Raw genomic sequence first — 18,790 nt, forward strand, 5'->3', positions numbered from 1 at the left:
CAAAATATTTGTGGCCTTTTTCATGTCCATAATGCAACATGTCTTTATTGTTCTAAGCAACACAATTGAACAATCCCGTTCAAATACGGAATACATTCTATAAATACTTTTTTTTTTTAATTAGAAAGGCTAAAGGCCATGGAATGCTTATCTTACCGCGACATCACCGTCTAAAACACAATTGAATGCTCTCAATATTGTTACCTTGCTGAAAGAGACTTCAACCGATCCGCCAACAGGATAAAACTCGAACTACCCCATGAAAAAGGGGTAAATACACTTGAAATCCACTGTGGAATGTTAACTGCACTTATAGCATCCAGTTGCTGGAGCAACTGCTGCTGCTGGCTTAAGCGTAATGGAGGAAGAATGATACTCAAGGGGAGCACAAGGAGCAGAATTACTAGGGTTTAACAAATCACCTGAAACACATGTATATGTATATATTTATATATATATCCCTATATATAGCCTCACCTGACGCGTTGTTTACAGCACTTACGAATGAAAATAAACGCATTTCAAGCTAATTAAACAATAAAAGCGCAAGGGGGCGCCATCGCCCCCGAAAAGCAAATGGAATAACAAAGCAAATAAAAATGGAGGCGGGCGGATGTTCGGGTAATTCAGCAAATAAAAGTGCACGGCATTGGCATTAGTCGGTGGGCGTTGCCTGAGGGGTGGGCGTGGTATTACGCCCAACCACCCATCCCCCACCTGCCGCTCCTCTGACAGCTGACAAACTCGCGAGCGTGAAACGCCAGAGCGCACAAAAGTAGGCAACAAAGACGGCAGCGATGCGATGTGATGCGATTGCAACGATGGTGACGACGTGGCACAATGATGTTGCAATTTAATTTGTATTTGTATGGTATGGTGCCAGTGATGGAGGTGGAGGTGGAGATGGGAATGGGAATGGGAATAGGAATGAAATGGAATGGTTGCCACCGACACAATTGCACTGACGGCAAAGAAAATGCCAGCTCTGGTGATGATCACGCTGACGATGATGAGAATGGCAATGGCCATGCCGCGTCTGATGAATCCACTTAGATGACGGGCGCTTGGCAACGACAGCGGCAGCAACACCAACGTGCAACACCAAAGCAGCAGCCAGAGTGTCGCTTAATTGAACAGACAAAGGACAAAGTGACAGGCAAAGACAAAGCTGGAACAAACTACACGTGGACATGAAACTGGGTTCTTTAGCATGTTAACTACACAAACTGCAAATTAAATTGGCTTAAAAAACACCACCAACTTGAAATGGATTTGATTAAACCTGGAAATTATTTAATTCATTTGATATAACCTGATAGAGCTAAAGTTAGATTACACGCAGCACATTCCAAACACAGGCATTTAAATTTCGTACTTCTTGTATTTCTAAATACTATTGATTTTTTAATGCCTGTCGCCTACACAATTTGACATCTGATGCCGGAGCTCAATTGGACATAGAAAATGATTGAAATGCATGTTAATCCAGTCAGGCACGTGGCACAGGAAAAGGCAGGCTGAGTTAATCGCGGCACAGGCGCTTCAATGGTGGCTCCTCGTCGGCGGGGGCGATGGATTGGAGCAGCTTGGAGTCAGTGTGCCCACCAAAGAGGGTCAGCAACAGGGCAACGCCGTAGCCAGTGGCACGCTCCCCCTGAAGCAGAATAGAAATCATATTAAATACGCAGGGAAATAATTATGAAGCGGATGGCAGCCGGATCTAATCACTTACACAATGAACGGGCGTGGCCATATCGACGTGCATCCAGATGCCGGGATAATCGAAGCCAAGATGGGCGGCAATGAAGAGGCCGGCGCAGGAGGATTGGGCGTTCTGTCGATCCTGCAAAGCGGAAGGGAAATCTCAGTTAGACATGGTGACATATACGCTTGGATGTGTGTGTTCCTTTCCTTTGGAGGTCATTTTGTTGGTGTGGATATGGATGAGGATGTGGATGTGGATGTGGATGTGGTGTGCTGCATGCAACAAGCAAAACTTGGCGTCGCTTTATTAAAAAAGCGTCCTGTGGTGCAGCGCAACAAGAAAATATATTTATAGAGATGGATGAACAAACGAGGGTGGCTTGAAAACAAAGTGTTGTTGCTTACTTTCTTAGATACATTCAATTAAATGTGTACTTAGCAAAATCCCGAAATCAGTTCAAACAGCATGATAATAAGTAGAAACGCATAGTATTTCTTTCAATTTTCTGGCATTACCTCACCTTTGAAACGCCCCTCGCCAGCTGCAAGCCTGGGTGTGCTAATGCCTAAATTATATGCCATGCACTGGCAGCTGCGTAGCGGAAGCAGTCGCTCTACTAACTTGAGCGGAAATTGCAGCGCTTAAATGCCAAACATAAAGTACACTTTGAGCATGCACACACACACTTACACACTTGCACACTTACCCACACAGACAGTTGGGACCGGCCAAATAAAGGAAGAACCAGAACCAACGCACACATGCGAGCACTCTGCTGACAGTTGGCCAAAAAAAGGAGTTAACTGGCAGACTTCAGCAGCAGGAGCCACGGAATTGAGCGGACAGCACGACGACAGGACGATCGGACAACTCGGGGATGCAGTGCTGCGAAAATTACATGACAACGCGCTCAGTTCCTCCTCAAGATGAAAATCACATACACACTCACACACACACTCGCAGGGAGCGTGCAAACATCGTACGTCGAAAAGCGGAAGTCAAAAGTCCATTGAAGCAATAGAGCCCTGAACCCAGAGCCCAAAAACCCACAGCCAGACTTGAAGAATGAACTCTGATTTTCAGCACTGCCCCTCCACACATGAAAAATATTTTCAGAATTGAACCAAATAGCTAAAATTTAAGCATAAATACCAGATTCTTATCTGAAAACAACACAAATCGCGAAGATTTTAGAGTTAATTATGCATTTAAAACCTTTATAGATATAAGGGAATCTCTGAATTTCTTTCAGTGCATCTATTGTTCCAGTTTCAGTTGTTCCTGCCGCTGCTGACGAAACTGCATTTCTTCTCCGAACAGTAGAGGTACTGCTTTTGGCGTTTTTGCAGCTAATAACCAGCTTTTGTTATGAAACTTGCGGCTGAAGCTCTTCTGGCCAATGGTGCACATATAGCCGGCTTGTCGTGGCCGCTTCACTTCGGTTTGATTTGCCTGGAGTGTGTGCTACCAAAACTTTTCAAACGCAATGTTTCCCAATGGACCAATTTAATGAATGGCAAGCGGAAGTGGTAAGCCGCAGAGTTGCTGTTGGAGTTTTAACTTTCGAATACGTTTAATGATCAGATTGTAGCTCTCTCTTAATTCTTAAATGTATTTTAAAAGATGTCAAGCGAAATTAAGCACCCCGACATGTTCTTTAAACTTGGGAAAGTCAAGATGTTATTTCGCCCAAATAGGAAAGGTCAACAAGGTCGCGATGTAACTGTGGCGCTAATTAAATGTTTAACCTTTACCAAACCTGATCAGAGCACTCACGCACATGTGGCATTCAGTCCGAATCGAATCCAGTCGATTCGAGTCCGCCTTTCATCAATAATGGCAAACATTTGTCAACATAATGTCATTAACATTGATTGCATTAGACCCGTCCTGATTGTGTGTGTGCGTGTGCGTGTGCGTGTGTGAGCCCGATGATGTGAGTTTGTATCTGACTAGGCCTTTTGTAAATAACGAAGCAGCATCCAACCCGACCACCCACGTACCCGACCCAAATCTCCACCAGAGTTTGACAATGGGTCGCCGACTAATTGCGGTTTAGAACGTGACCATTCGAGAACCGCCCTGTGGCGTTTACCCCGCCGATATATACGACAGTTCAGGCCAACACCATCCGTATTCGCATTCGCATTCGCATCCGCACTTGCGATTAACTTGAATTGAAATTAGCCAGCCGGCGACATTGTCTCACATTCGAAGGAGCGGTTAGTGATATTCGATCTGTGATAACTGCCAATATGTATGAATGCCAGGAGTATCGCGAGATTACATCCATGACCGATTCACGCCCCGTGGCATCAAGCAGTTTGGAGTATCAATTACGCATTCATTCAATAATGGGGGCGAACACTGAAAAGGATTTGGCATCGATGCCATCGACTGGTTTCGCTGAAGGCGGCTACAGTTTTTATTCAATTTTCACGATGTCGCAGCTAGCGCTTTAAAAACTTTCCCGCCGCAGGAAAGAGCGCACAAAAAATGTATAAATATATATGCATATATATTCTTGGCAAAAGAGAATTCTGTAGTGAAAAAGGAAAATATTAGAAAACTCTGGTGATGCCCTTTCGACTTCCAACAGCTATAAAGATTTCATTTATTCGTATTTGCTGTTATACTATTAATGTTAGAGCCCGAAACGAATAGTTTATATACTTTTAAATGCCCCCTTTTTTTTAGATATGCCAATTTTAAAGTAAGCTTATGGCATCTCTGGTGCCGGAGAAAGTTGAACGGAAACCGACGAATAACAAGCGGAAAGATTTGTGTTAACAAAGTCGCCGCCCCTTCAAGTAGGCAACGGAAATGGGGATCATTTCGCAAATTACGTGACTTCCACGGTCCCCTTTTTTTCAAGAGCAGGCGAAAAATCTCCATGGCAAACTCGGCATTTGGACCACTGAGCTTGGGCTTAATTTATAAACTGCTGCGGCTGGCTTTAATCAAAAAACTTAACCCCGGCTAAGCATAACCGCAACAACGATGAAATACTCGGCGCCTGGAGGTCGTGCCGTAAAAAACTTTTGCCACATAAAAAGTTCAATTTAATTCATTAAACCGCGTAAAAAGTCGCCGTACAATTGAATTTAAAATGTCGACGCCCAATAAAAATCAACTGAAGTGGGGGCCGAAAACAAAAACAATTACGCATACACCGCGTGTGCGGCAAAAGACTGCAACACGTTGCTGCCACGGAATGGGTTTATCTAAAATTCATGCCCCCTCCGCGCCAAGGAAGAGACGGGGAGCAGCTTTTTACGATTTAACATAAAAATCAATTACCAACAATGGGAAAATTTCTCAGTCATAAAACGTCGAGTAACTTTCGACTTAGGTTCCTGTGCGACGACGTCGGGAAATTGAGAAACAATTGGAAATGTTTAAGCAAATTTTATTGTCCCGCCGCCGTGTTGCTTATGTTTTACTTATGACACCGCACCGTGGAGTTCTTCCACCACGAAAATCCTCCCAGAAAAGCAGAAAAGAAAGAGTCTGATTTACTCGACAGAAGCCAGGCCAGTTGAATGGATGAGTAGATGGATGGATGGCTTCTAGGTCGGCCAGTCGTCTCAGGGTCATAAAGTTGTCGAAACTCGGGATAATATTGTTTTTATTTTTCCCACTTTCTGTTTGCTTCTGCTCAGTGGACTGGAAGCTATTTGGTTTTAAAAAGCAAACGGCCTAAAGCTTAAAGGCAACTGAGAAGTTATTTGCTGACTATTGAAAATTAATGAGCAGTTACCCAGTTGTTACTGCGCACATTTGGGTTCATACAAAATTAATTTGGTTGTTCTAAAAATTAATAAATTAAGTAAAATTGGGGTGAAGCATAGAACTACAGGTTCACCTATAGTTCCATTCCATGTGTAAAATTCGATTTCGATATCATCATTAATGATCTAAAACGGGTATAGAATAAGCTCAAATCCTTTAGAAAGTAAAGATATATTTGTTATATCCTTTTGCAATTCTTTATTCTATAAAAGTGCGATTATGTTTATTGCCAGTATTAAAAAGCTGCAGCTGGCAGCACATTGACAGAGCAAAACCACAGACAGACTACGGCGAAAATGGCAATTTAAAAGTGGTCGCTGAACAGACCGAATATCCACCACCATCGATTCCTGCAGTTTGACCCAAAAAACGAGAACCTCCTAATTACCGGCTTAAATGGCTTCGCTTAATTCGCGAATACGCAGCATGTTTGAAACGAGGACACATATCCCTCCTGACAGCCAGCAGCCGCAGATATCACCACGCACCATGGGGATCACAACTCGAAAAGGGCGTAAAACAAATGGGAATACGTTATTTAAGGATGGGGGGGATCATCACCTGCCCAGATGACCATCTGACCACCACCTGCTCGTGCTGGGTCTTGCCAAAATGAGCTGAAAACCAAAGCCAGCGGCCAACAAAGCGCCCTGGCGACCGCTAACAACACTCATAATCCCTCCATTTAGTGGCAAACTAGGGGAAAAGACACCCGAAAGACCAAAAAAAACAAAAAAAACAGAAAATACGGCTGGTATAGGTGGTGGGTGTGGAGCGCAAAAAGCTAGCTCATGTAATTTAAACGCTGCGCGTGGGAATTTGCCTCAAAAGCCAGAAAAAATGCGACGACGGTGATGGGTAGTAATGGTAGTGATGGGTGGGCTGGTATTTCACCTTTTTCGCATTTAACGTTGAATGCATTTGGAATTTAAAACACTTTATCACAGACACCATTGACAAAGTGCGCGGCGCTGTCACATCAACTGCAGCACGGGGGCATCAAAGGGTTAAGAGGTGCGGCGTGTTGTGCGCAGTGTGGGTGTGTGTATGTGTGAGTGTGGCATGGCCATTCTGCAATGGTGTGATATTTTGACTTGATTCCCATTTTTTTCAAACTGCGAGATAGAGCAGCCTGACGAAAAATCAAACAGCCAACGTGCCAAAACCACACAGTGGAAATAATCCTAGCAAAAATAAACAATTATTGGGCGAAAATGAAGAACTTTACGTGCAACAAATTGAATTTCAGTAAAGTTGTAGTACTTTAAATTTAGCTGATATTTAGGTTAGAATATTAAGTGATTCTAAACTACATTCTTGATGGGGCTATTTAGCGATAAATATTGTGGTAAACAAAACCATATCTAAAGTGTTCCTATTATAGCTAAAAGTTGACACATTCCTGAATGTAATTTCCTAAGATGTAACATCACAAGTGATATGAAAAAGCTTCATAGATTCATAGTACTAGTACTATATTAAGGCTGTTGTGACTTATTTTTCCCGCGGTGTACTTATCGAAAGGTGGCAGCGTGGACGATTGGCAGGTAGCCAAAATTGCCACGCCACTTGACCTGCTCGGCATCTACGCACCATCCAGGCAACCAGCCAACCAGCCAGTCAGTCCTGTCAGCTCCTGGCACCTCACCTCCGCAATCCAAAACTCCAGGCCACCCAATCCACCCAATCCCCCCAGTTCATCCACCGCCCAAGCCGCCCACGGCGTGACAATGATGAATGACCATTGATCCGAGGCGCTTGCGACGTACAATAAGGTAACTCGATTTGGTTGGTTGTTGTGGCAGGAACTGGAACCGAACCAAACAGAACCAAACCGAATGGAGCGGGAGAGTCCCGGGGCTACGACGCACCTTGCTCCGGTGGCCAGTACCCAGAGATGGGTTTATGGCTCACCTAGTGCCATTGCAGTCCACCCTCGCCGCTCCGCAGCATTCCTGTCCAGGATTCTCTGGCTCTGGCTCTGGCTGGCCTTTCTAATGGCTGCGAAAGTGGCTGGTGGCGTAGATTGAACGCCAAAGTTTTTGATACATGCGAGTGTCGGAGGGTGCGGTGTGTGCCTGGCCTGCTTGGGTGTGTGTGCGGCATAAATCAGAGTAATACTAATCAATCTTTAAACCAAACATGACGTTCATCATTTTTCCACAACGGTGCGGTCGAGTGTAAGACAAAAGAACAACATTGAGTGCAAGCGATAAAGTTAATTAAAAATGTGTGTAAAATATCTCCGGAGAGCGCAAAATACAGTGGATTTGGATGTGTGGCGATGTGGGAAAACGCAAAATGAAAATGAATGGAGAACAAATGAATAAAGTTACATCGAAACTTGGTTACAACTTTCTCAAAGTCACTCGCTTTCGATCGAATAATACGGGTGGCCCGCAAAGTTCACAGCACGGTTGTCTTCGATAATGCATAAATTAAGTTACTTTTGGGCATTGAGTTCGGTGCAGACCTCTGTTAATCTAAGAGTCTATCTGCCACAGAAAAAGGCAGCAAGGTGCAACTGGAGATACCACAATGAAATGGCAAACGCAGATAGTTCAGATAGGATAGACAAAAAAGCACTTAAACTTTTAGGTAAAGAAATAACGAAATAACTTTTAGATAAAAAAAAGGTTACAATTACAAATAATTTACTATTTCTATTTTTTATCTAATAACGGTAGCTTAAAGATTTAATTTTTAAATGGTGCAAGAACATCCATCGAATTTTTCCTATCAGCTTTCGATTTGAAAACTAGTTTTTTATTGGTGAAAGAAGAGTACTTACCGCCACCGAGTTTTTCATATCAGCAATGGCCGAAGCAAATTCCGAGAAATGCAATTCGGGGCAATAAATTATGGACGCCAATAAATCGCCGGATTTGCGTCCAGCCTGCAACGACTTTGCCTCCCATGTCTCCGAGTTTGTCAATACGGCACCATGATATTTGCCTGTTGCAACGCCCTGGAATGAGAATAAAGTGGCAAATGTGGGATATAGTGCATGCGAAAATTCGTAAATGAAATATTCAAGGACCTGCTGGATGGGTATATATAGTTAAGAATGGGTTTCGCACCCAGTGGGGAGCGTTTGATAGAAAACAAGCAACAATCAACAAAATGCCAGCAATAAAACTGTACACCAACTAACAATGTTAGGATGAAGACAAAGGGGGAAGCGGGGGTAGAGGGGCAAGGGGCACGAGGCACGAAAATTGCGAGCTTCCGACGCGGCTGGCAATAAAAAGGTGCAAGGTTATTTAGCACGAGCAACACCCAAACAACAGGCAAGCACTCCGTGGCGCGTGTTCCACTGCTGCTGGACAAATAAAGGCAGCGCCAGGAGCTGCAACAAAGCACTGCCAGCTCTGCCAGGAGCAAGAGCAGCAGCACTACACTGCGAAAAACATACAATAGCGGCCCATATTTAAGAAAATTTTTAATATTTGACAATAGTTTCTTGTTTAGGGAATATCAATATCGTGTTTCTTTATCCTAAATCTACATTATTGTACTTATTGTACTTATGTTCTGTTTTGCTGTATCAACTAAACAATAGTAAGATAACTGCCAACACATAAATAACGAACCAATGTCATTCACTAACAACCCTTTTAAAGAAATCTATTTAGGAAATGAGAGGGACTGTCATCATTTCTCCCAGTGCATCCAGTAGCCGTCACAGAGCAGAAAACAACTGCAAAAGGTGTAACAAGGCAGCAGGAACATAAAATGTAAAAGCGAAAAAGTGTTGGTTGCCTGCTTTTTGTTCCTGCAGCGGCTGTGGAAGTGGCAGTGGCAGTGGCAGTTGCCCCAATGCTGGCAATTAATATTATTGCATCCCGTCTAGGTGTGTGTCTGGGTGTAATGAAATTAAGCACAACAAGCGAGCCAAAAACGAACGAAATTCTGAACAAAATGGCAAAGCGTGGAAATGTTTAGAAGATCGATGGTTTGTGCCATTTTTAGGCTGGGTAACCAAACCAAAGCGAAGGAATTTCGCTGCGAACAATGCAGATTTTGGCGTGGGGGGGTTGAATAAAAAAAAGCCCAGATGCCACGCCCCTCTGACCAGTTTCGATTTATTTCCCATCGAACCACAAATAACGTAAATTGGCATCATATTTTAAGCAAATTGCAGTCAAGATTTATGGTAATTGTGCGCCATCGCAGCAGCTACTCAGTTGCTCCCCCTTCCCTTTTACGCTGCAATGGAAGCAAAACACCCACCGCCCACTGTCACGCCCCCCGCCCCTCACCGCAACGTTGCAACCCGAAAGCGACCACAATCGGCGGATCCTTTGCTGTTGCTGGTCTGCCAATGCTGGCGCTGCTATTCCTCCAAGTTGCAGGCGAAAACCAAATTTGCAATTTATTTTTCCAATTAACCTCGTGACTTTTATAAAGCGTGGCATAAATTCTCGAATAACAAGGCAGCGCAGCCAGTACATCCAAGGCCACCCACCCAGCCAGCCATTTCCCAGTTCCCAGTTACGTGGCACAAAGATCTCTCGAAACCGAAATTACCTTGGACACCGGCAACATCATTTGCTGGCTGCATTAGTGGCAGGAATGTGAATTCAATCCGGTGAATTGTTGCCTTTAATGCGATTAAGGGGGGCAGAAAGAAAGTTGGCAACTAATTGCAGCCTCGCGGGTAAAAATCGGTCAGTCCATAAGGTTGATTCCGTAAATTATTCTAAATTATTCAATGAAAACTATTCGTATTTATCAATGCTTACATTGTTCTGTACATATGGTAATTTAATGCGTTTTTTGTTGTTTTGTTTGACAATAGATGACAATCAAAACAAGATAGAATGCTATAGTCGAGTTCCCCGACTATCAGATACCCGTTACTCAGCTAGTGGAAGTGCAAACGAAAAATTAAAACATTTTCTGGATATTGGTAGAAAAAATAATAAAATGAAAAAAAAACTTAAGAATTTTTTTAAAGTGAGGACGAAGCCAAAATTTTTTTTGCTAATCTATAGAAAGTTACAAGATATATAAAAAAATGGAAAAATACCACATTTTTCAAAAGTGTTGGCGTGACAGTTTAGGGCGGTTTGTGGGCGTTAGAGTCGGCGTGACAAAAAGATGTTGGCTAATTTATAGAAATTTACATTATACATTCAAAAATGTAAAATATCACATTTTTCAAAAGTGTGGGCGGAAACGTTTCCTTCTACCTACCTCCTTTAGAAGTATGCCACTTTAAAATCCGATTAAGATAAGTTGAGTCATGGAGTATAGAACTTAAGCCTTGGGACATTTAATTTTTTTGAATTTCTACACATCATACATCAGAAAAATTACAAAAAAAATTTAAAAAGAATAAATTTCTAAATTTGAATGCAGATTTTTAGAGAATTGCGAGAAATTTAGAGAAATATACTTTATATGGTCTGGAACGCTTCCATCTGCCTGTTACATAATTTTCACCGAATCTAGTATACCCTATTACTCTACGAGTAACGGGTATAACGAATAAATATTTCGTTTGCCTTTTTTTCACAAAATACTAATTCTTTAAACGCTTTTCCTAATTTCTATGTGCACATTCCCAGACTAGAATAAATTTAATTGATTAAACTGGAAAATGGTATAACAAATAATCACGTGTTAATCACGTGGCACATTCCTATCAACATTTTATAGAATGCCTCACCTGAGCTCCAGTCAATGTGGCCATGTCGAGAATGATGTTGGCCTTCAGATCCTTGTTGGCAAAGCAAACGCCATCGGCGAGCACCAAGCGGCCCTCGGCATCCGTGTTGTTGATTTCCACTGTGCGGCCCGAGTAAAGAGTGTGAATATCATCGGGGCTGCATGCAAAAGTGAGCACATTAGTACTTGGCTGATCCACTGAAGGCTAAACTGATTGTAGAACTCACCGAGTGGCATTTGGACCCACGGAGTTTTCGGCCAGGCAGAAGACGGCATGCAAGTTATCCCTAAATCCGCACTGGACAGCCGCGTAAAAAGCTCCGAGAATCGCCGCAGCTCCGCCGCAATCGCGTTTCATTCCAGGCATGCCGGTCTTGGCCTTGATGCTGAGGCCACCGGTGTCGTAGACGATGCCCTTGCCGACCAGAGCGATGGTCTCCTGGGCGCACTTTGGCTCGTGGGAGAGCACTACGAGGGCAGGCGGCACATCCGCAGCTTTGCCCACGCCGTAAATGCCGCCAAATCCACGCTCACTCAGCTCCTCGCCACGGATTACTGTTGGCGTGATGCACAGCTCTCTGCCCACTTCCTCGATTGCCTGGATGAAGTGGTCCACGTTCATCTCGTTGCAGGGCATGTCTACAATGCGAGCAGTCAGTCGAATTGCCTTGGCGGTCTCATTCAGGCAATTAAGCTCGTCATCTGTCAAAGGTTCGCACTCTATGCCACCATCCTTGTTGATTAAAACAAACTCAACATTGACTACGTTGCGTACTGAATCAGTGCTTCCATCGCCTTGACCTCCGCAGCCAAGCCTTTGCTTGGACTGGTTTGAAGCCAGCAAATTGCCCGTTTTGCGGGAATAGAGGGGAAAAGCCCGGACCACCGCACAGGCGCTGGCGAATAGATTCTCCCGTTCGCAGACCAGCACCACGCTCTCCTCAGAAACGTTCAGCACATGGTTCTTCACCAGGCGAGTGATGGCATGAGCCCGGGATGCGGTATTGTGCCGGGAGGCCTTCAATGGCAGAGCAGCCACGGTGGCCACATCGAGGTAAAGGGACACCTTATCGGTGGGCGCCGGATGCAGACAGGCAACAGCATTCAGGAAGGTCTCCTCGGTGACGCGTGGACTGAGTTTGTTCTCTAGATGGCTGAACTTCAGCAGATTCAGATGGCGCAGCTGGCCGATGATCAGGACCGGGTGTGTCTGCGGATCACTGCAGCCTAGCGAGCTGTTAAACTTCACGTCCGTGGCCATCTGTAAGAGAATATGTATACGAATGAGTAAAGATTGGTGTTTCAAGACCCGGTAATGCTAGTCAAATCCCAGTGAAAAGCCGCTTGTATTATCTTATCGGTGCTAATCTGCCGTTTACTGCTCCAAGTGCCCCACTTGCTTATCGCTCGACGACTTTGCACCACAGGGGCGGTCAGTGGATGCAGCCACCCATAAATCACGAGAGCTAAGACCGGCGAGATAAGCAGTGGCGCTCGGGTTTTGGGTAGGGCCATCTGGACAAGCAGGGGGTTACTCATCGGTTGCAGGCGAATGCAATGTAGCAGGGGAATTATAAAAAGATACACAGTACTGTTCAAATATAACATATGTACATAGGTCAACATATATTATATTTGAACTATGATTATCGGATGCATGTGTGAATTAACGTAGCGCAAGTTTGGAGTTGTGGAAGCCACCTAACTATATTATTAAGAGTAGGATCAAAAATAAAATTAATTATCTATTGCATTTAAATTGATCAGATGAATATTGATTTACATAGAAATATGTATAATAATTATTTTCATACATTATTCATAGTTTTGCCAAATGCAAGAAAATATCTTCTAAATTCTGACGTTTTTTTTTCAAATTCATGTTTTTTAATGTTTTGGTACAATAACAATATTTTATATGTTTTCGTACACTAACAATATTTTATACTTTACATTTGAACATTTAGCTATCAATTTTGCAGTTTTACCGTGTCAAGGCAATAAAAACATAAACTACAACAAAAGATATCGTTCAGCACATATCTTTACGATTCTCCATAAACTCCAATGGGTTTTATAAGCCAGACATTATTGTGAAAATTGGATTTAAATTTGTATACCGTAAATGCCAGCGTGACCTTGACAACAAGAACAACAAGTGGGTCGTTGACCGATTCGCGGCTTTCGAAACCGAAAAGTGGGTAAACATCTATACACTTATTTTCAATTGGTTTTGACTAGACAGCCGATATATAGAAATATGGAAAAGCGTTGTGCTAATTCTATATTATCTATTTTTAGACTCTTTGTTCGCGATTTTCTCAGTTGCAAAATGTTTTTTGCACATTTGTTGCCTTTTTGTTGCTCACCTTTTTAAAGCGGCCGGTGCTGTAGGTGCGAGCGAGACTGTTGCGTATTGCCTGGACGCCGAGCAGCAAACGCATTAAGTGCCTACTTTAAAAATTGCAAAATAGTTTGAACAAAATGGCGATATAATATTTAACTATTTCGTTGCCAATTTGACTTGCAATTTTTTTGCTTGCCGGCTCCTAGAGATGTGACTTGCACAGCGATAAGTCGATATCGATTAACTATCGATAAGTGCCGCACAACATTTTCTTTCAGTCTGGCAGCACTGCCAGTTTCGTGGAAGTGTCGGCCCTAACAGAGAGTACCACCTCTAACTGGAAAGCAAAACAAGCGTCTGGAAGGAAAAACGGCGCTGAATTTTTGAAGATCTTAATTAATTACAGCAAATTGAGTTTTAAAATGGCAATAATTATGGCTGAATCGAGTTATGAAAGGCGCGTAAAGGCTTTGTACGAAAAACAAATTCGCATGGAAACCCTCGAGGGAAAATTCATCAAAAAGGTCTTCAAATTCAACAGTATTTTGTGTGAGTTGATGGAATTTATCTCTATTTAACCACTTTAATTGCTCTATTTTACTTATCATTTTAGTGGATGTCAAAGAAGCAGCTGCGCGCCATCAGCGAAAAGTGGAAAAGATGCAAAAAGTCGTCATCGAGCGTCGGGAGGAGTTGGAAAAGAGAGTTTCCTTCATGGGGCAACTTGCTCAAGAAGTGGAGGCCACCAAACTTCGAAATTTGGCCATGAAAGATCGGATTAAACAGCAGAAAATGCTAGCCAGAGAGCGTAATAACGAAATAATGGAAAGGTCAGCATTCAAAGATTACCATATTAAGATTCACTTAGTAAGAATGAGAAGCTAATCTTTCCTCGTCTGCAGAGGGTGCGATTTTGTAAATCTTGTCTAGAAAATGCAGGATAATAGTATATTGAATTGCCCTATTATACTAGTGTATCCATCCATAGTGTATCTATCCGAAAGTCACTCTATCCAAAACTACCATTTATTTTATTATTTTTTAAAGGTATGATTCCGCGACTTGTAACGCGGTCATTTATAATAATGGGATCAATATCTGTTCGTTTGTTTTATTGTATAGGATTCACACGCTGTCGAAGACAACAGGAACATATGTAAATCAAGAAGCGCTGCCAGCACGTGTGAAGGGTGTCACTGTACTCCGTGGCGATAAGCGCGACCAGTTGATACCCTTTGATCTGAATGCAACCGATGCCGAAGGACTGAACTCGCTTTGTCAGCATCTCGAGAGCCTAAATGTCGACGTGTCGCAGTGGCAGCAGCTTGTCTCGCTGGTTATGGATGTGACTATGGAAGCACGTGCTCCTACTACTCCGCCTAAGGAAGCAGCCAATTGCAAGTCCATAATTGAGATTGATCTCACCTCGCCGACAAGTTAGAGCTGACTTCCGATTAAATGATTTGCTTGGCCTGGGGAAGCCCCTCTGCCAATGGAGCACTTTAATTTGGCATAATAAATAGTTGGCGACTAATGATAGCTCTAATTGGGAACTAATCTTAACAAATTAGGCGTCTTATTTGGATTGCAGTTAACGCGTTAAGTACACCTTGTAATCTTTTAAATGCCCTTTTAATTATACATATACTTCTTACGACAAATCAACTCTTTTTGGGCCATAAAAATTATATTTTTCCCTATTTCTGATATTGTATCAATATCTTTACATATTTTAGGAGACATCGCCAATAGGCGACACAAGATTAGGAGATGCCACGAATGACTACAATGTTGGTTGATTGGAATTAATCATATTCAAAACCAGTTATTGAATGGGATAGTTTCAAATCACAAGTGTAACAAGTCTTGTAATCATATTTAATTACATTTGCGACGCACAAGTAACTAAAAACTAAACTAATTGTAAGTCTGTCTATTTGATTGATCGGTTTTTAAAATACTCAAAAGAAAAACTATTTGGTCTATTCCTATAAGTTCCTTGGGTTCTTTTCAAATATATTATTTAATTTGTAGCATAAATATATTAAAAAGAAACCTATTTTATCGAGCACCTCTTAAGAGAACTTTTGACATGGCGGCCGGTGTTAATCGAGAAATCTCAAAAGTCATAAACGCCTCAGAGTGCCACCGTCTAACCGATCTATGAATAAACAGCGATCCATATAGATTGGCGTTGCTCAATTGCTATTGTCCGGCGAAAGTTTGAGCGACTTATCGTGGCTACAAAAACTCAGCCGCACCGCAGCCACGGGCTCAGTTGGTGTACGGAATCCACGATGATCACGGAAATTCTCCTGGCAATCTGCACCGCGGTGTTCCTCTGCCTTTCGTATCGATATGCAGTCGGTCGACCCTCCGGCTTTCCACCTGGTTCGTTTTGGATGGCCTTGCGTCCTGGGAGCGTCGCTAATCGGATTATTCGCAGGTCCTCCGAGGATTCCGATGTTCGGCAGCTACCTCTTCATGCTGATCATCAACTTTAAGTACCTGCACAAGGCGGCTCTGACCCTCAGTCGGTGGTATAAGTCGGATATCATCGGACTGCATGTGGGTCCCTACCCGGTGGCCGTTGTCCACAGCGCGGATGGAGTGCGCGAGATTCTCAACAACCAGGTGTTCGATGGACGGCCTAAGCTTTTCGCGGCCGCCATGCGTGATCCTGGCCAAGATGTGCGAGGTGAGTCCAATCATATCGCCCAGCGATTGTGGACTTATTATGGTGTTGTTGAAATAATAAGGGGGTCAATCGCGAATTAATTGTTGCGGCTGGCGAACAAAACACTCTTATCGCTCGGAAACGATTAACACTTGGCGCACTTCTGCCAAAGAAATAAAATCTTGTTTGCTTAGTTTTCCAGCTTAGAACTATTAACTAGTTATTATTATATTATATTATATTATCTTTTGATTAACGCAACTGTATGCTTAAACTTAAAGTAGTTGACTTTGGTTGGCCCCTTGACTGATGAGACTAATGATTGATGGCTTTTTAATATTACTAATTAATTTTGGTCGCGCTTTGCAGGCATCTTTTTCCAGGATGGCGCCCTTTGGAAGGAGCAGCGTCGCTTCATCCTGCGTTATTTGAGGGACTTTGGCTTCGGACGACGCTTCGACCAACTGGAGCTGGTAATCCAGGAGCAGTTGAACGACATGCTGGATCTCATTCGCAACGGCCCGAAGTATCCGCATGAGCACGAGATGGTGAAACCCGGAGGATACCGCGTGCTCCTGCCGCTGCTCTTCAATCCATTCTCGGCCAACTCTAACTTTCACATTGTGTACAATGAGTGCCTGAGTCGCGAGGAAATGGGCAGATTGGTGAAACTCTGCCAGATGGGCATGCAGTTCCAGAGGCATGCGGACGACTACGGCAGAATGTTGAGCATCATGCCCTGGATCCGCCACATTTGGCCCGAGTGGAGTGGCTACAACAAGCTGAATGAGTCCAACCTATTTGTGCGCCAATTCTTCGCCGACTTTGTGGATAAATATCTGGACAGCTACGAAGATGGTGTCGAGCGCAACTTCATGGATGTCTACATCGCTGAAATGTGTCGTGGTCCGGGCTATGGTTTCAACCGGGATCAGATGATCATGGGCCTGGTGGACTTTTCCTTTCCGGCCTTCACTGCCATCGGAGTGCAGCTATCGCTCCTCATCCAATACCTCATGCTCTATCCGGCAGTACTCCGTCGAATTCAGAGCGAGATCGACGAGGTGGTGGGATACGGACGTCTGCCCACCCTGGAGGATCGCAAGAATCTGCATTTCACGGAGGCCACTGTTCGCGAGGGTCTGCGCATCGAAACGCTGGTTCCCTCGGATGTGCCGCACAAGGCACTGGAGGACACCGAATTGCTGGGCTACCGGATACCCAAGGTTACTACTACTACTACTTATCCGAAAACCTCACTATTTTCTACTATCTACCTCTAGGACACCATTGTCATGCCCAGCCTGTATGCCTTCCACTCGGACTCCCGTGTTTGGACGGATCCGGAGCAGTTCCGGCCGGAGAGGTTCCTGGACGCGGAGGGAAAGCTCAGCCTGAAGCTGGATGTCTCGCTGCCCTTTGGAGCGGGAAAACGGCTCTGTGCCGGCGAGACATTTGCGCGCAACATGCTCTTCCTGGTGACGGCGACCATGTGCCAGCACTTTAACTTCGTCCTGGGCCCCAATGATCGGTTGCCAGATCTCTCCCAGAACCTCAATGGACTGATTATTTCGCCACCCGATTTCTGGGTGCAATTGCAGGATCGACAGTGAAAGTATCCAAGATAGAGCTTAGTGATTTTAAGACAAAGTAATTTTACTAATTTAGATATTGGTTAAAACGAATCTTTCCACGTGGCTAGTTTGCATAGATGGCTTTTGAGGATAACTGCCAATATTACTATATGAAGCACAACCGACTATTTATTTGAGCATTTGCGTATATGTACATTTGCGAGTGGGCGTATTATTGTTCGCCATCGGAATCGGAAATGTAATTCTGTAGCAGCGGAACTTCTGGAAATGACGCGGTTGGAATGAGATCGGTTTCCAAATTCTCCTCATTTTCACTATATATAAATCCAACGTATTCAGAATCAGAGCTATCATTAGATATGTTCTGTTCCAAGGAGCTGGTGGATGAAAAACTCAAAGAAACCAGCGAAGCAATCGAAGAATGTGTTGATAAAATGGAAGTCTGGATACCGTCTTGCTCGGAGTCAGAATCCGGGTTGTATCCATTCTCATCCTCGAGATCGTCTTGATGCACCACGGATGAGTTGTCCAAAGGATCCACTATGTTTCCATCGGTTTCCATCGGTGCAGCGTGAGTCTCTTTGCGCAACTCCACCACTTCTTTGAGGATCTGGTTCTGCTCCTCCGCAATGGTGGCCACCTGCTGCTCGAGACTGCAGATCTTGGCCTGGTATTCGACCAGTTTCTGCTTCAGCTGGCAGTTTTCAGCCTGACATGTAGCCAATTCCAAGCAGGCGCACATGGCGATCTTGGCGGCGTCCGAGTGTGGGGACCTGGTACTATGTGCAAACCACATTGTTACACATGGAATACAGGAATTTTCTATATCCGATATATATATTCACGTATTTGATCACATAGGAAATGAACAAAGACGGATATCGAATTCAATTTCTTTGCCGAAACTTACATGGTTAAGGCATGGGCTTCCTTATTATGAACCGGGCAATCGTGGGACATTTTGAGACTTGAAATTTATAGGCAGTTCAGTTCAGCAATTG

General features: G+C 43.7%; 4 protein-coding genes across 4 annotated transcripts; 2 read left to right on the plus strand and 2 right to left on the minus strand.

Annotated features, from left to right (window-relative positions):
• Positions 1-1,378: 1,378 nt before the first annotated feature.
• LOC6553570 (probable aminopeptidase NPEPL1) lies at positions 1,379-13,760 on the minus strand. The gene is made up of 6 exons (XM_015154378.2): positions 13,540-13,760; positions 11,398-12,431; positions 11,172-11,328; positions 8,289-8,465; positions 1,733-1,843; positions 1,379-1,654 (listed from the first exon to the last, which is right to left on the minus strand). Exons 1-6 carry the CDS (start codon positions 13,612-13,614, stop codon positions 1,523-1,525), a joined length of 1,686 nt encoding a protein of 561 aa, XP_015009864.1. The 5' UTR covers positions 13,615-13,760; the 3' UTR covers positions 1,379-1,522.
• A 51-nt stretch (positions 13,761-13,811) lies between these two features.
• LOC6553662 (kinetochore protein Spc25) lies at positions 13,812-15,178 on the plus strand. Its single transcript, XM_001980306.3, has 3 exons — positions 13,812-14,066; positions 14,131-14,347; positions 14,640-15,178. The coding sequence occupies exons 1-3, from the start codon at positions 13,940-13,942 to the stop codon at positions 14,956-14,958; spliced, it is 663 nt and encodes a 220-aa protein (XP_001980342.1). The 5' UTR covers positions 13,812-13,939; the 3' UTR covers positions 14,959-15,178.
• A 235-nt stretch (positions 15,179-15,413) lies between these two features.
• LOC6553571 (probable cytochrome P450 304a1) lies at positions 15,414-17,949 on the plus strand. The gene is made up of 4 exons (XM_001980305.3): positions 15,414-15,908; positions 15,964-16,215; positions 16,564-17,420; positions 17,478-17,949. Exons 1-4 carry the CDS (start codon positions 15,815-15,817, stop codon positions 17,805-17,807), a joined length of 1,533 nt encoding a protein of 510 aa, XP_001980341.1. The 5' UTR covers positions 15,414-15,814; the 3' UTR covers positions 17,808-17,949.
• Positions 17,932-18,774, minus strand: LOC26526419. The gene is made up of 2 exons (XM_015154995.2): positions 18,700-18,774; positions 17,932-18,568 (listed from the first exon to the last, which is right to left on the minus strand). Exons 1-2 carry the CDS (start codon positions 18,747-18,749, stop codon positions 18,001-18,003), a joined length of 618 nt encoding a protein of 205 aa, XP_015010481.1. The 5' UTR covers positions 18,750-18,774; the 3' UTR covers positions 17,932-18,000.
• Positions 18,775-18,790: the final 16 nt, after the last annotated feature.

Source organism: Drosophila erecta, unplaced genomic scaffold (assembly GCF_003286155.1).
Source record: "Drosophila erecta strain 14021-0224.00,06,07 unplaced genomic scaffold, DereRS2 tig00000000-arrow-pilon, whole genome shotgun sequence".
Lineage (NCBI taxonomy): Eukaryota > Metazoa > Arthropoda > Insecta > Diptera > Drosophilidae > Drosophila > Drosophila erecta.